This window comes from Peromyscus californicus, unplaced genomic scaffold, assembly GCF_007827085.1.
Source record: "Peromyscus californicus insignis strain IS unplaced genomic scaffold, ASM782708v3 Scaffold_24__1_contigs__length_46423439, whole genome shotgun sequence".
Lineage (NCBI taxonomy): Eukaryota > Metazoa > Chordata > Mammalia > Rodentia > Cricetidae > Peromyscus > Peromyscus californicus.
The window spans coordinates 5,481,849-5,496,222 of NW_026294535.1; the positions used below are offsets into that span (position 1 = coordinate 5,481,849).

The window sequence follows — 14,374 nt, forward strand, 5'->3', positions numbered from 1 at the left end:
GACTGGAGGTCGGTGTGTGACCGGAGGTCGGTGTGTGACCGGAGGTCAGTGTGTGATCGGAGGTCAGTGTGTGATCGGAGGTCAGTGTGTGACTGGAGGTCGGTGTGTGACCAGAGGACGGTGTGTGACTGGAGGTCAGTGTGTGATCGGAGGTCAGTGTGACTGGAGGTCGGTGTGTGACCGGAGGACGGTGTGTGACCGGAGGTCAGTGTGGCTGGAGGTCGGTGTGTGACCGGAGGTCGGTGTGTGACCGGAGGTCGGTGTGTGACCGGAGGACGGTGTGTGACCGGAGGTCGGTGTGTGACCGGAGGTTGGTGTGTGACCGGAGGTCAGTGTGTGACCAGAGGACGGTGTGTGATCAGAGGTCAGTGTGTGGCTGGAGGCCGGGGAAGGTTGCGCAGGCCGCCATTGTGTTGCTGGAGGGCATGGTGGGGGAGGCAGTAGGAGGCGGGTGCAGGCCGGGTTCCCACCTCTGAGGTGGAGAGCTGGGGCACTGAGGCAGAGGCTCCCTTATTGCAGGGCAGAACATTTCAAAAATGTTTCAAGTTCCTGTGGAAAATCTGGACTACATCAGAACTATGCGGCCATGGGTGAAGAGCATTCTTCTGAAGGTTGGACTTGACAACTGCAAAGAACTGTCGAGGGACCTTGAAGGCTTTGGCCCAGGAGACAGGTACTTTTATAATACATCTTGGCCAGATGTTGCTCCAAGGGGACATTTGATAAAGAAAATGAGATACCGACTCAAGCCATACTGCTGCAGCCTTTGCACATACTCAGCAGATGTGCTTGCTTCTCTCAAAAACCATTTGCACCGTTGCCATGAAGATGAGGCAGACCAAGAGCTGCAGATCCAGTGCCCAGATTGTTCATTTGCTTCACGGCCTAATGTGGTGAGCACGCACTTCTGGTTATTCCATGAGCCAGCTGGGCAAGTTCACAGCCCCAAGGAGAAAGTTCCAGGCAATGGGAAGTCATTGAAGGGTTATATAAAACATTTTACATGTTTAAAATGTAACTTTTACAATACTTCCTTCTGTAGCATGAAGAAGCATGTGCTGATCACCCATTTTCACTCCTTACTTAATGCCTACATTGGCTTTCAACCTAAGGAAGAACAGCAGTGGCCAAAAGCCAGTGATACTCTTTCTGTGACAAATACTCTACCACCTGAACGATACTATTGTAAAAAGTGTAGTGCCAGTATGTGCAGCCAGGATGATCTGATGTCCCATATTTTGACATCAGATGTTCACAAGGATTTGGAGAATAAGTTGAGGTCTGTGATTTCAGAACACAACAAGAGGACTGGGCTTCTGAAGCAAATGCCCATTGCTCCAAAACAGGCAGGCTTGTCCAGGCCACCAAACAGCAGTGTTCCACATACAGCTGCTCCAGCAAAGCCACCTTGGTCCCACCTTGCCTTGTCACAGAATACTCCAAGTTCAGCCATGGTACAGCCTGTGACCTCTGCCCATGTACAGCCACCGGTGGGGGTCCCAGGTCCTTCCTGGAGCCATACCCAGTCTCAATCCGCTGCTGTCCAGTCCGACATGGCTTTTGTCTCCAGCCCTCTACCAGTGGGCCAGATCAGCCTCACACAGAAGCCTTCAGCTCATTCAACTGTCTTTTTCTCAGGCAGGGCTTCATCTAATAAGCCTGTAGACACTCCTGCACTACCCGTGAGTCAGCCACTTGGGCCTGTGAACAAGTCTGTTAGAATGAGCAATGTCCCAATGAGTCAAGCCATCCAACTTGAGATTTTACCCCTGACACAGCCCATGAAATCTGCAAGTCGACTAGCAGGACCTTCAGTCAGATCAGTCGGGTCTACAAGCAGGCCAGTAGAGCCCACAAGCAGACTGATCAGGCCTGGTACCCTATCTTCTGGACTTTCTGTCAGTCCTGGGGTTCTGCAGACCACATCACCAGGAACAATTTCTGTGGGCCAGGTGGTCTCATTGGCAGTCCTTCCTGAAGGTCAGATAACCCCTGCTTCTGTGATCCCTGCACAGACAGCAGCTTCTGGGGCCCTTCCCACTGGTCAAGCAGTCCAGTCCAGGGTTCTCCATGTAGGCCAGACAGTCTCATCACAGGTTCTCCCCTCTTGTCAGACAGTATCCTTTAGGGTTCTCCCTGCAGATCAAGTGGTATCTGGGTTGCTGTCCCCCAAACAGCTGGTGATCTCAGATGTCCCTGTGAACCAAGGTGTGAGCTCTGGTATTCCTCTGCTTGGTCATCCTGTTACATCAGGAGTCCTTCCTTCAGGTCCACCAGTTAGACCCAGTGGGCTTCAGCTCAATCAGTCTGTTGGCACCAGCATCCTGCAGGTGAACCAGTCAGTGAGAGCTGAAACTTCACAGAACAACATGTTCCTCAAGTCAGGCTCTGCGTTCAGGAAGCTCCTTCCAACAGGGGCACAGGTTAATGGGAGACCCCTTTACATGCTGGATCCAATGTCTGTCACTCTACCTATTTCTCAGAGTGCTGGCCTAGTGACTGTCACTCCATCCCAGGTGCCCAACCAATTCCCGTCCCCTAGTGTGGGTCCGCAGATGTCTAATGCTCTACCCAGCTTGTCCTCACGAGGGCTGGTAGACACTGCAGACCAGGGCATATTTGTTCAGATCTCTTCATCTGAAGTGGATATGAATGTGATTGTCAGACAGGGCAAGCAGTGGAAAACCTGCCCAGTTTGCAATGTATTCTTCCCATTGAATGTCTACCAGGCTCACATGGAAGTGGCTCACAAACAAAGTGAGTCCAACTCCAGTGAGAAACTTGAACCAGTAAAGCTGCCAGTGTGTGCACCGTTTCTTAAGTGGACAAGGGAGAAGGCCATGCGTTGCCTCTCCTGCAAATGCCTAGTCTCAGAGGAGGAGCTAATGTGCCACTTATTCACACATGGCTTGGGGTGCCTGTATTGCTCATGCACTTTCCACAACATGCAGGGTTTCTTGGAGCATAGCAGAATTAAACACCTTAGGAAGAAGAAGCTGTCTTTGGATTACAGTAACAGGGGTTCCCAGTTGAGCCTGGATGCTAATGGTGACCCGTTGTTCCCCTATCTTGATTTCATCATCACTCTGCCAAGAGAGAAGATTGGAGAACAGGAAGTCTTCCTGGCTATCCTCTCAGGGATATACTCTACATTACTGGTTCCCTTATATGTTAAGGTGAAGCCTCAGATTAAGGTTGTACCTAAGTGTCTCAGCGAACAAGAGCTGACCTGTCCTCTCTGTTTGAGCACATTTATGATAGCCAATGCCTATATGTTACATTTGAAGGACACACACCATATTATGCCAATGGCCTATACAGTGCTCAGTTCTCCTGCCTTCAAGTGTGTCCATTGTTGTGGGGTCTACCCTGGAAGCTTGACTATGGCAGCCATCACTCGTCATTTGCTGCACTGTGAACGTTCTCCCAAAAACAACAGTTCAGACGTGCAAGTTGGGTCAAGTTTTGTTGAGAGCAGTCAACTGCAGTTCGTCAATGGGAAAAGGATTCCTGATTTTATCTGTCCTTTAAAGAGAAAGCGGCAAGATGGCCCTTTGGGAGCAGAAGACCAGAAGAGAGATGAGAAAGTTCCCTTGCTCGTGCTAAAGGGTGATGCAGCATCAGGTCCAGAGGAAGGGACTAGTGCTATGCCTTTGAAGAGACAGAGGAATGAAAGTACAACTAATGGACTGGTGGCCAATGATGATTTACTCCAGATCCTAGCATTAGATCCTAAAAAATACAAAGACTACTCCTATGAGAAGAAGAAGCAGTTTCTTAGAGAGTATTTCCATAAGAAACCATATCCTAGCAGAAAAGAAGTAGAACTGTTGTCTTCATTCTTGAAGATGGAAAGAATTAATGTGGCTTTGTTTTTTGGAACAAGAAGATACACTTGCTTGAAAGCAATAGAAGTCCACAGACCCTCGGTACTTCTAGGCTTTGATATGTCTGAACTCAAAAATGTTAAACACAGACTGAACTTTGAGTGTGAACCAAAAAGCTCAGCTTAAAGTCCTAGGCAGTAGCTTGAGCTGACTTTGGAACCCTCCTGTGCTCTGTTGTATTGGTTTCTGTGGCTTTTCTGGATGTTTCAGGTGCTCAGGAAGACTTAGGTGAGAAGCAAATGCTGCTCCAGATGTACTGATTCCTGTAGTTCAGTCTCTTAGCAGTTATTCTTAAGTGTCATTCCCCCTCCCTCCCTCATGTGAATTAAGTTTTGGTATTCCATATATGGCTTATTTTCCTAGTAGCTTCCATATCAAATGGTACAGATCTGAAGTCTACAAATACTTGTTTGTAAATGATTAGTTGAAAATAAGAATATTGTTCTGGAGCATTATAGGCAGCAGCTAAGGATACAGCCATTTAGAAAAGGGAGCACTGTAATGTGTATGGCTTTCTAAGAACACTTCTTAAAAATTTACTTATATTTTATATATGAGTGCTCTGCATGACAAATGAGGGCATCAGATCTATTATAGATGTTTGTGAGCCACCATGTGGGTACTGGGAATTGAACTCAGGACCTCTGAAGAGCAGCCAGTGCTCTTAATCACTGAGCCATCTCTCCAGCTGCTTTTTTTTTTTGAGACAGGGTTTCTCTGTGTAACAGCGCTGGCTGTCCTGGAACTCACTCTGTAGACTGGGCTCGCCTGCTTCTGCCTCTCGAGTGCTGGGATTAAAGGCATGTGCCACCTACTGCCTGACCAAGAACTCAGTTTTGAACATTAACTTCTGTTAACATTTGCTTACACTATTATGATTTTGATTTATATTTTCATGTTTGTCCTGAAAGTTTCAAAAAAATACAACTCATAGAAAAACCTAAATATTTTCGTTATTAAAAATATCCCAGCCGGGCGGTGGTGGCGCACGCCTTTAATCCCAGCACTTGGGAGGCAGAGCCAGGTGGATCTCTGTGAGTTCGAGGCCAGCCTGGGCTACCAAGTGAGTTCCAGGAAAGGCGCAAAGCTACACAAGGAAACCCTGTCTCGAAAAAACCAAAAAAAAAAAAAAAAAAAAAAAAATCCCTATCTCAGGGTCTTGTATATAGCTCATAATAAGTGTTATTTTATAAATCAGGCATTTGTGAGGCAGGAATGCATTCCAGCATGAACTTTATAGTGCAAGTCATCTCTCCATTAAAAGATAAGACAATAAATTTTTGGCACTTTTAGAATAGACATTGAGAAGATACACATAGAACTCTTTCTTATTTAAACTGCTCATAAACAGGTTGGAGGAAAGGGCCATCCTTGGACACATGTATTCTTGTCCCTGTGTGTGGACCCTACTTGAAATGGGAGACAGGTTTCAGGTTTATGGTAAAAGAGGTAGAGCAGGAGCTCTGTCTTTGTGACTGGAATAACTTAGTCGATGTGTTAGAGTTGAGAAGATGGCATTTCCTCTGGCTCAGGTTTCCAGTTGAGTAGTTCAGGCACTGCTAAGGAGTCTGTGCTGTATTACATATTGGTTCTATGGATACCAAACCTTGTGTTTTTCACACAATATAAAGCACTGGAATTGTACATAGTTAATGCAGACCAGCCCACTTAGGTCTGGAATAATTCCCACCCCCCAAAGCAAACTCTTTGGATCAAGAAAGTGTGCTCAGGAAGAGGGAACACACATAAACAGAGGAAGTGTACTTGGTTTTTATTCTGAGGAAGGTGGTCATTGTGTCTTTTTCCCATTAGCTGGGGTCTGACTTCACAATCTTACTCTTTTGACAAGTCTGAAAAGAATTGGTGCACAGTTACTGGAGGAAGGGAAAAAGAAGTCACTGTGCCAAGGAGAGAAAGGTCATTGCTTCAGACTATCAAATTCCTAGAATAGGAATAGTACCATTGAGTAAATAAAAGTTTTACTTGGGGGGGGTGATTAAAACATTTGCAAATCTTATAAGATGGGAAAGACAAAAAAAAAAAACTTAATTCCTTGTCCTAAACACAAGTTTTATAGTATTTGATAGAAAAGACTCATATTTGATATTTCTTAAAATCCCTTCTCTTTTTTTAAACACTTTTTTTCCAATCTCATTACTGTATTGGCTTTATTTTTCTGCCCTATCTTGGAATAAGAAACTGTAAATTTACTAATAGTTGACTTAACTATCCTGAGTTAGGCTCCTAGTACAGAGAATTAATTTTTACATCTGTTTCATTAGTATGGTTTAGGTGAGCCTGCTTTTTTACGGATAGTTCTTGACCAGGAGATTGACCTGCCTACATTGGAATATTAGGTGGAATCACTGCCCTTTGATGTGAGAAAGAGGAGCTTGTCTCCCTTCAGGTGAAGTGCCCAGAGTGCAGGGTTCCAGGAAGCATTAGTGTTGCTATATGGATTTTTTTCAAAATGTAGCATTTGCATGTAATGTTTGTAACATGCATTCAGGCAGTTGTGAATCTGCTATGACTATTGGTACACTCGTGTCAATTCTGAGAGCTAGTTAGACCTTTTCGTTGTTACTGTTTTTACCTATTTTCAGAATGTGTACTGTGAATTAAAATTTGTTATACCACTGCCAAAAAAAATAAAGTTTATTTTAGAACACAATCTCAGAAATTTCTTTCACATGTTGTCTGAGGTTGATTATATATCACAAAGGCAGACTTGAATAGTACCAGAGATCAGGGGACCTGGACACTTAATATTTGCTATCTGGTTCTTTACAGACAGATTGTTTCTAGCACCTAGATTAGAGGGAGACAGAAACATTTCTGAGTTTTTGGAACTTTCTCTGGATCACTCCTTTCCTCCTTACTATCCTCATACTTATGTCTTTGCCCTATTCTTTAAATATTTTACTTACTGAACTTCACGCTATACATAAATAAAATGTTCTATAAGCTTCCCAAATAACTCTCATCTTAAACAGCCTCTGTTTGTTCCTGATACATCTGCAAGAGATCTTTTAGGTACTGTGGAGAATCTGGCTAAACAGGACTCATCCCTTTTACCCCAGGCCTGATCCAATTCTTTACATCAGTATTCTATTTTTCTCTGGTTCCCTTCCTTTGATGCTCTGTAGCTCCCTGCTGTTTCTAGCTTATTTCAGTACAGGCGGGTCCTGGGAGAGGGACTAGTCACTGACACTAAATTAACTCTATTTCCCATTTCCTCTGTTTCCTCGCTATACCACAACCTTCCCAGAAAATCATGTGGTTTAATTCTGTTACCGAGTCATCTGCTTATAGCTCTCTAATAATTGTTTTCCAAGTCTCTTCAAGAATGCAGGACAGCAATTGCATGATCTATTGCAAACCCATCAAGTTAAGACTCTCCCCCTTATAATATGACCAGAGGACTCCCTCTCAATGGACCCAGCAAACTACCCCCTCTGGCAAACACCCTCCTTAGCAAAAAACAGCTATAATGTCCCTGGTGTGGTCCCCGCCCCCCGCCCCCGAGGGTTTCTCTGTGTAGTTTTGGTGCCTGACCTGGATCTCACTCTGTAGCCCAGGCTGGCCTCGAACTCAGAAAGATCCACCTGCCTCTGCCTCCCAAGTGCTGGGAGTAGGATTAAAGGCATGAGCCACTACCGCCCAGCCCTGCTGTGTATTTTTATATCCTTTTAGAGTTAGGAATGATAGTTTCCTGCTAAAAGATTACACTTCCCAGTTTCCCTTGTGGCCAGACCAAGCAGCTCCAGAAGGAAGGGGACTATGGTGGTAGTAGTTTCCGTCCATATAAGGGGCTGTATCCCATTTTTATGTAGTGGTTTTTTTTTTTTCATCCACACAAAATGGGTGACACGATGGCCCCTTGCCATGAATAAACATGGTCTTACCTATGCTGGATAGTTTTTATGTCAACTTGACAAGCTAAGGTCATTTGAGAGGAGGGGAACTTCAAGAAAATGCCTCCATAAGATCAGGTTGTAGGCAGGCCTATAAGGCATTTTCTTAATTAGTGGTTGGTGGGGAGGGCCCAGCCCATTGTGGATGGTGCCATCCCTGGGCTGCTGGTCCTGGGTTCTATAAGAAAGCAGGATGAGCAAGCCATGAGAAGCAAGACAGTAAGCAGCACCCCTCCATGGCCTCTGCACAGCTCCAGGTTCCTGTCCCTGACTTCCCTTGATGATGAACAGTGATAGGGAAGTGTAAGACAAATAAACCCTTTCCTCCCCAACGTGCTTTTTGGTCATGGTGTTTCATCACAGCAACAGAAACCCTAAAACCCCACCTAAGGTTGGGCCTAGCTTCTTTTTTTTTCTGCCTCTGTTTCTACAGTTTCCCCAATAATCTAACATAACAACTAAAGTGGGGTGGGGTGGGGCACTTCAGATTAGATAGGCATGACAGATTTGAGAGCTGTGAGGAGATGGTCTGCTAGACCTTGATGGCTTTATGTTCATACCACACAACAAAATACATTTATGAAGGCAGACTTCATAAAAGCTACCCCTTCTTGAGGAGGGTTTTTTTTTTTTTTTAAACTCCAGTGAGTACAAAGCAAAGTACTGTGGGCTGGATTTGAGTTCCACTCCCCCTTTTGGCCAAGCATCTTTATGCAGCTCACAGTCCACAACTGTCCATAATGGTGCTAACTAAGGAGGCAGGATTCCAATTGACAGAGGAGTTTTTGAGGGAGCTGCAAAATCCAGGGGCAAAGAAGGGAACAATCATAAACTTTTCATGTTCATGTCAATTCTTCCTTAACCCAATTACTTAACTTGGAGTGTTGTCTTATCTGTGACATGAGGACAATATAGCACTCACCGTCTTAGTGTTGAAAAACAAATACAAGGGACACCAGGTGGGGGTGTGACGCTTCCCACAGTGCCTGGAACCTAATGGACCTTCAGAAATTCCAATTCTCATAATAGGGCAAGGTGCTTGTTCTGATGAGGGACACGGAGAGATGCAGCCACATGCCTCCCAGAATATAGTCACTGAAAGGCCTCAGGAAACAGGCATCAGTATAGGACAATTGATGGTTATGCCAAATAAATTCTATACAGAAAAATCATGGGATTTCAAAGGAAGAGGGAATCAAACCAGCATTTACTGAGGGTCCTTTAGAAGAAGGCTTGAAGTAGAGGGTGTATTTAATCCTCACAAAGGAAGATGAATGAGGGTTGGAGAGGCTGTATGACTTCCATTATACAGCTGGTCAAGAGCTCAAACTCAGACTTCACTTTAGCATTTTCTCTGTAGACATGGGCTGTGTGGGAAGACCATAGAAGGCTTGGGACTTACTATCCAATGGTAAGAAGCTCAGAGTAAGAGGTGGGTTGAGGTACTATCTTACTAAGGAAGTTGTCCAAAAATACATGAGAGAAGAGGTGAATGTGTGTGTATTTGTGCTCACTGAGCCTGGGGCTCACTATTTCAGCTGGACTGGCTGGCTGGTTAAAGAGCTTTCCCTTTCTGCTCCCTTACATAGATCTGGGTCTGAATTCAGCTCTTCCAGGCTTGTATGACAGCACTTTACCACTGAGCCATCGCCCCAGCCCAATGTTAGGTTTCTTTTTTTGACTAATGAATTTTTTTGATAAATGTATTTTAGTACTCCAGAAAGCTAAGACTAGACCGACTGTTGATAAGCAGTTTTGTCACTTGGTATCACATGGAGTCCTAATTTCCCCTAAGTGCTGACTCTCCTGCTGAACAGTGTTGTGTTTTAAGCTTCTAGATAATGCAGAAGGAGTGCAAGGACTTTGATAAACATGGAGACTCACAAATAGTCTCTCTTTTGAACAGAAATAGTTGAGCTATAGCTTTTAAAAACTGAGAATAATTTTAATTAAAATTGTTCCCTTAGCCCTCTACCTTCTGAAAGTTTCCCAGTATACTCGAAATTTCTTTTAAAATAAAGATCCTAATATAGTAACTGAAAATTATGGGTTAGCTTACAACCCCATTTCCTGTTTTTTTTCTTCTTTTTCATACCTATGAAGACTATTGAATTGGGACTTAGGTGAAAAATGAAAATCTTATGGTAGTTTTTCAGTACTTTCCTGTTTTTTCTCAGGTTTTTCTGTACCCCCCGTTTTTTTTTTTTTTTTTTAGGATACAGTAGTGCAGAGAAGGGAGTGAATAGTGATAACCAATTGCTTTCCCCCTGTTCTTGATTTTAGACTTGCACCTCCTAAGATGTTTCCATATACAAGAGAGAATATGTATGTGAGGCCCCACATGTGACAGGAGCCCTGCACATGTGCCATTACAGGTGGTGTGGGTTATAGCCTCGTCTGAAGGAATTGAGTCCCCATGTGGTTCTAGCCAAGAGAATGAAGGGTCATTTGATATTAAGTCTTAACTTTTTTTATTTGCCCCAAACCACACTATGTAGGAAAACATCACAGAGTGGGAAGCAACTCCACCTTGGGGGTAGGGGCATCTTTACCTTGTTGATGACGTGTATCACTCCGTTTGTGGCCACGTTGTCACCATCCACAATGGATGCCCCCTCAATTGTGATATTCTGCAAGTGCAAACGCAATGGGAAGGTGAGTGAACTTGGGGGTTCCTGCCTTTTGAGCAGCGGTAACCAGAGTTTTGGGTCCTATAGACAGTGACTGACTGTCTACCAGTCAAGAGCAGTTGAGCTCTAGTCGGTTTGGTTTCCTCTTCTTTCCCCACTGTGACCTCTGCAATTCCTCCCAGATCCGGATCTTAGGGAGGAGGGACACTTGCCTAACCCCAAGCATGCAAATTCCATGTGCAGAGGCTGTGGAAACAAATCAGGCCACCTGTCACATCACTTTCTGTTTTGTTTTTGTTTTTTTGTGTGTGCCGCCCCCCCCCCCCCCCCCCCCCCCCCCCCCCCCCCCCCCCCCCCCCCGCCACAGGGTTTCTCTGTGTAGTTTTGGTGCCTGTCCTGGAGCTTGCTCTGTCGACCAGGCTGGCCTCGAACTCACAGAGATCCGCCTGGCTCTGCCTCCTGAGTGCTAGGATTAAAGGCATGTGCCACCGCCACCTGGCTCACATCTCTTTTTGTTAAAATGGGATATTTTTATTGTAATAGACACAGGAATGAACTTAAGAAAAATGTGTGTTTGATGGTTTTCTCCTCTAGGTAAGGACTTTGACTGATTTATCTTGCATCCTAGATAGCTATGCCAAGGTGGATGTTAATGTTGCTAAGAAAATTACTGGTTTGGAACACCAATGGATTAGCCTGACTACAGTAATTATACTGTAAGAGTATACATGAAGTCATGTTGTAAATTAATAAACAATAACAATCCCTACCTTTTGTATGCAATGTGGTACTTCAGTATATTATATACACTGTGCAGTGATCTACTTAGGATCATCTGAATCATCTACTTCTTCCTGGAATAATGACGTTCAAATCCCCTCTTCCAGCTGTTTGATTGATTTATCTGGGAGCACTGGAGGTTGAATGTAGGACTTCACAAGTGCTCTTCCACTGAGCTATATCTCCAACCCTCTTTTTACTTTTCATTTCTAAACAGGGACTCACTAAGTTGCCCAGGCTGGCTGTGACCTCACTCTGTACCGCAGGAAGCCTTGAACTTGTAATCCTTCTGCTTTGGCCTCTGGAGTAGCGGGGATTACAGTTCCACAGCAGAAAGCTGGGCTCACCTATTTGATTTATACACTGTAATGCTGTTTAGCAGATAGACACAGCTGTGCAGCACTCCACAGTGTTCTTTCTCACTAGCTGCGTCTTCACACCATTAGCTTTTATAAAAAATATTTATTTTGTGAGACAAGGTCTCACTGTATATCCCTGGCTGGCCTGGAACTTGTTATACAGACCGAGCTGGCCTTGAACTCACAAGAGATCCACCTACCTCTGCTTTCCCCAGGGTTGGTGTTAAAGGCATATTCTACCATGCCCAACTGTACCCAAAATCTTTATCTCATATTTTATTTAAACAATTCAGAATATAACATGAGTGTCATTGGAATTTCCAAAGATTTACAAAGGAAAATTTATAATCTATGGAAGCGTGTGTTAGAGTTTTCTGATTTCTACATCAGCCAATGAGCATCATGTTTAGACTCAACTCAGTGGATTCTTTTCCTAATGCTCACAGGCTGAAAGGGAAGCTGGGAAGTTCTGAGACATTTCTGCCCATGGCTGATGACTCATGGTTGCAGCAGGCCCACTGTTTGCTAGAGCCCTCACTTTGTACAACTCAGGGGAAGACATTCAACCACTCACAGCCTTGAAGCCACTCCCCCATCGAATTGGCATGTGAGTCCTTGACAGACTCCAGGAGTACCAGACAACAGTTTCTCTGGAGTTCCACTCCTCCATGGCCACTGCCCTGGCTCTAGCACCAAGATACATGCATGTGCAGAGTAGGTACTCAAGATACATGCATGTGCAGAGTAGGTACTCATGACACATGCATGCGCAGAGTAAGTACTCATGACACATGCATGCGCAGAGTAGGTACTCATGACACATGCATGCGCAGAGTAGGTACTCATGACACATGCATGCGCAGAGTAGGTACTCATGACACATGCATGCGCAGAGTAGGTACTCATGACACATGCATGTGCAGAGTAGGTACTCATGACACATGCATGTGCAGAGTAGGTACTCATGACACATGCATGTGCAGAGTAGGTACTCACTGTCGGCTTGCAGTCTAGCTAACTTACATGACATCCAGTTACTGGTGACCCCACTAGGAGGTTGGGGTCACCAGCCTTACTTAACTGTGCATCAGAATCAAAGTCGTGGCACTGACTGTCCTTTACCCTTTCCTGGTCAAAGCAGGAGGAGCTCGATGTCTGCATTTGGATCACTGCTTCTGATAGCTAGTCTTTTTTTCTTCTCTTTTATTAAAAATTTTTCATACGATATATTTTATCATGCTTTCCCTTTTCTCCAACTCCTCCCAGATTCTCCCTACTTCCTTCCCGACCTAACTTTATATTCTTTTTCTCTTAAAAAGAAACCACAAAAACACAAAAATGAAAATTAAAGCAAACAAAAAGGCAGGAAGATAATAAATGCCAAAATAAAACAAAAAGCACCACCCCCAAAGAAACATGGGGTTCGTTTTTTTTATTGGTCAACTACTGGACACAGGGCCTGCCCTGGAGTGTGGTTGATAAACTCAGTGACCTTCTGTTAGATAAACTGATTTTCCCTTTTGTGATGGCTAATACTGGTTGTCAACTTGATGGGATCTAGAATCACAGTGGAACAAGCCCCAGGGCATGTCTACAAGAGACTTTTTAAATTGGCTTAATTGAGGTGGGAAGACTTACATTAAATATCAGGGACATTAGTCCATGGGCTGGAGTCTGGACTGCATAAAAAGTAGACAGCTAGTCAAGCTCCCTATTCATCTCTCCTGACGTAGACAATGCGACCCTCTGCCTTAAGCTCTTGCCGTCGTGACTTCCTCTCAAATGGTGAGTCAAAATAAACCTTAAGTTGCATTTGTCAAATATTTGATCACAGTGATAAGAAAATTAATGAATATATTGCTGTAGCCTAGTTCTTTTTCTGTTTTTGTTTTTTTAAATGTTATGTGTGTGATCATTGTTGCAACTGGGTGATGTTCACACAGGCTTCTATTCTTTCTGTGCACATACCTGGAAATTTCCATCACAGAAATTCAGAGAGGACAACATGAGTAAAGGTACTGTGCTCCAGACAGCCAGACGACAGTGCTCTTACCCCGTCTGCCTTGTCCAGGTGAAGGAAGCTTCCTTGCAAGGATGTTGCTAGCGTGGCAGAGGACGACAGGATCTGCAGATCGGCCACTCCATATGTGCCTAGTAGTGTGTGATATCTAAAGCACCAGATCATAAGGATCACAGTCAAATATTCATGCACCAGGTAGTACCACTGAACAGGAGGATAAGCCCTGAGGCCAGACTACCATACTCAAACTTCACATTCTTCCCGCCCCCAAGTGATCAGCCTTAGCTGGAATTAGTCATTAACCACTCTGTGCCTTGCTTTTCACATCTGTCAAATGGGAATAATTGTAACACCCATCTCAGAGGTGTTGGGAGGGTTAACTGAATGATATGCAAAGCACAGTGCTTGGTTTAGAGTCAGCTGTTAACAGATAACTTCCCCTGACCCAGGGGAGGGTTGCTAGGGGCATCCTAGGAAGTAAAGGATCATGTGGCTTCTCTACATTGAACTAAGGAACGTTAACACTGATGCCAGTCACATAACATGGAAAATAAGGTAAATGACACCCACTTTATCAGGGCTGGAATATTGTTCCGTGACAACCAGAAGGTTTTCTCATTCTTGTCCATGTCCTCAATGGCTTGCTGGGAAGGCACGAGGACAGTGAGGTTCGAGGTGGCAGATAGTATGGATTGCAGGGAAGCATTCTGAATCACAGGAGGAGAGAAAGTGGCCTGAGTAGTGTTGGAGACTAGTGGGCTGACTTATGCTGTCAGAGATGATG

The 14,374-nt window shown here is 44.5% G+C and overlaps 2 protein-coding genes across 2 annotated transcripts in view; one reads left to right on the forward strand and one right to left on the reverse strand.

The window, feature by feature from the left end:
• The window catches only part of Stab2 (stabilin 2), a 177,669-nt gene that overhangs the window by 76,860 nt on the left and 86,435 nt on the right, over positions 1-14,374 (reverse strand). Inside the window, exons 29-31 of the mRNA XM_052753018.1 lie at positions 14,161-14,297; positions 13,624-13,738; positions 10,354-10,431 (exon numbers count right to left, since the gene is read on the reverse strand). Of these exons, the coding sequence (XP_052608978.1) occupies positions 10,354-10,431; positions 13,624-13,738; positions 14,161-14,297 (330 nt within the window). The remainder of the gene's footprint in view (positions 1-10,353; positions 10,432-13,623; positions 13,739-14,160; positions 14,298-14,374) is intronic.
• LOC128120096 (activity-dependent neuroprotector homeobox protein 2-like) lies at positions 537-4,013 on the forward strand. The gene is made up of 2 exons (XM_052753847.1): positions 537-1,777; positions 1,841-4,013. Exons 1-2 carry the CDS (start codon positions 537-539, stop codon positions 4,011-4,013), a joined length of 3,414 nt encoding a protein of 1,137 aa, XP_052609807.1.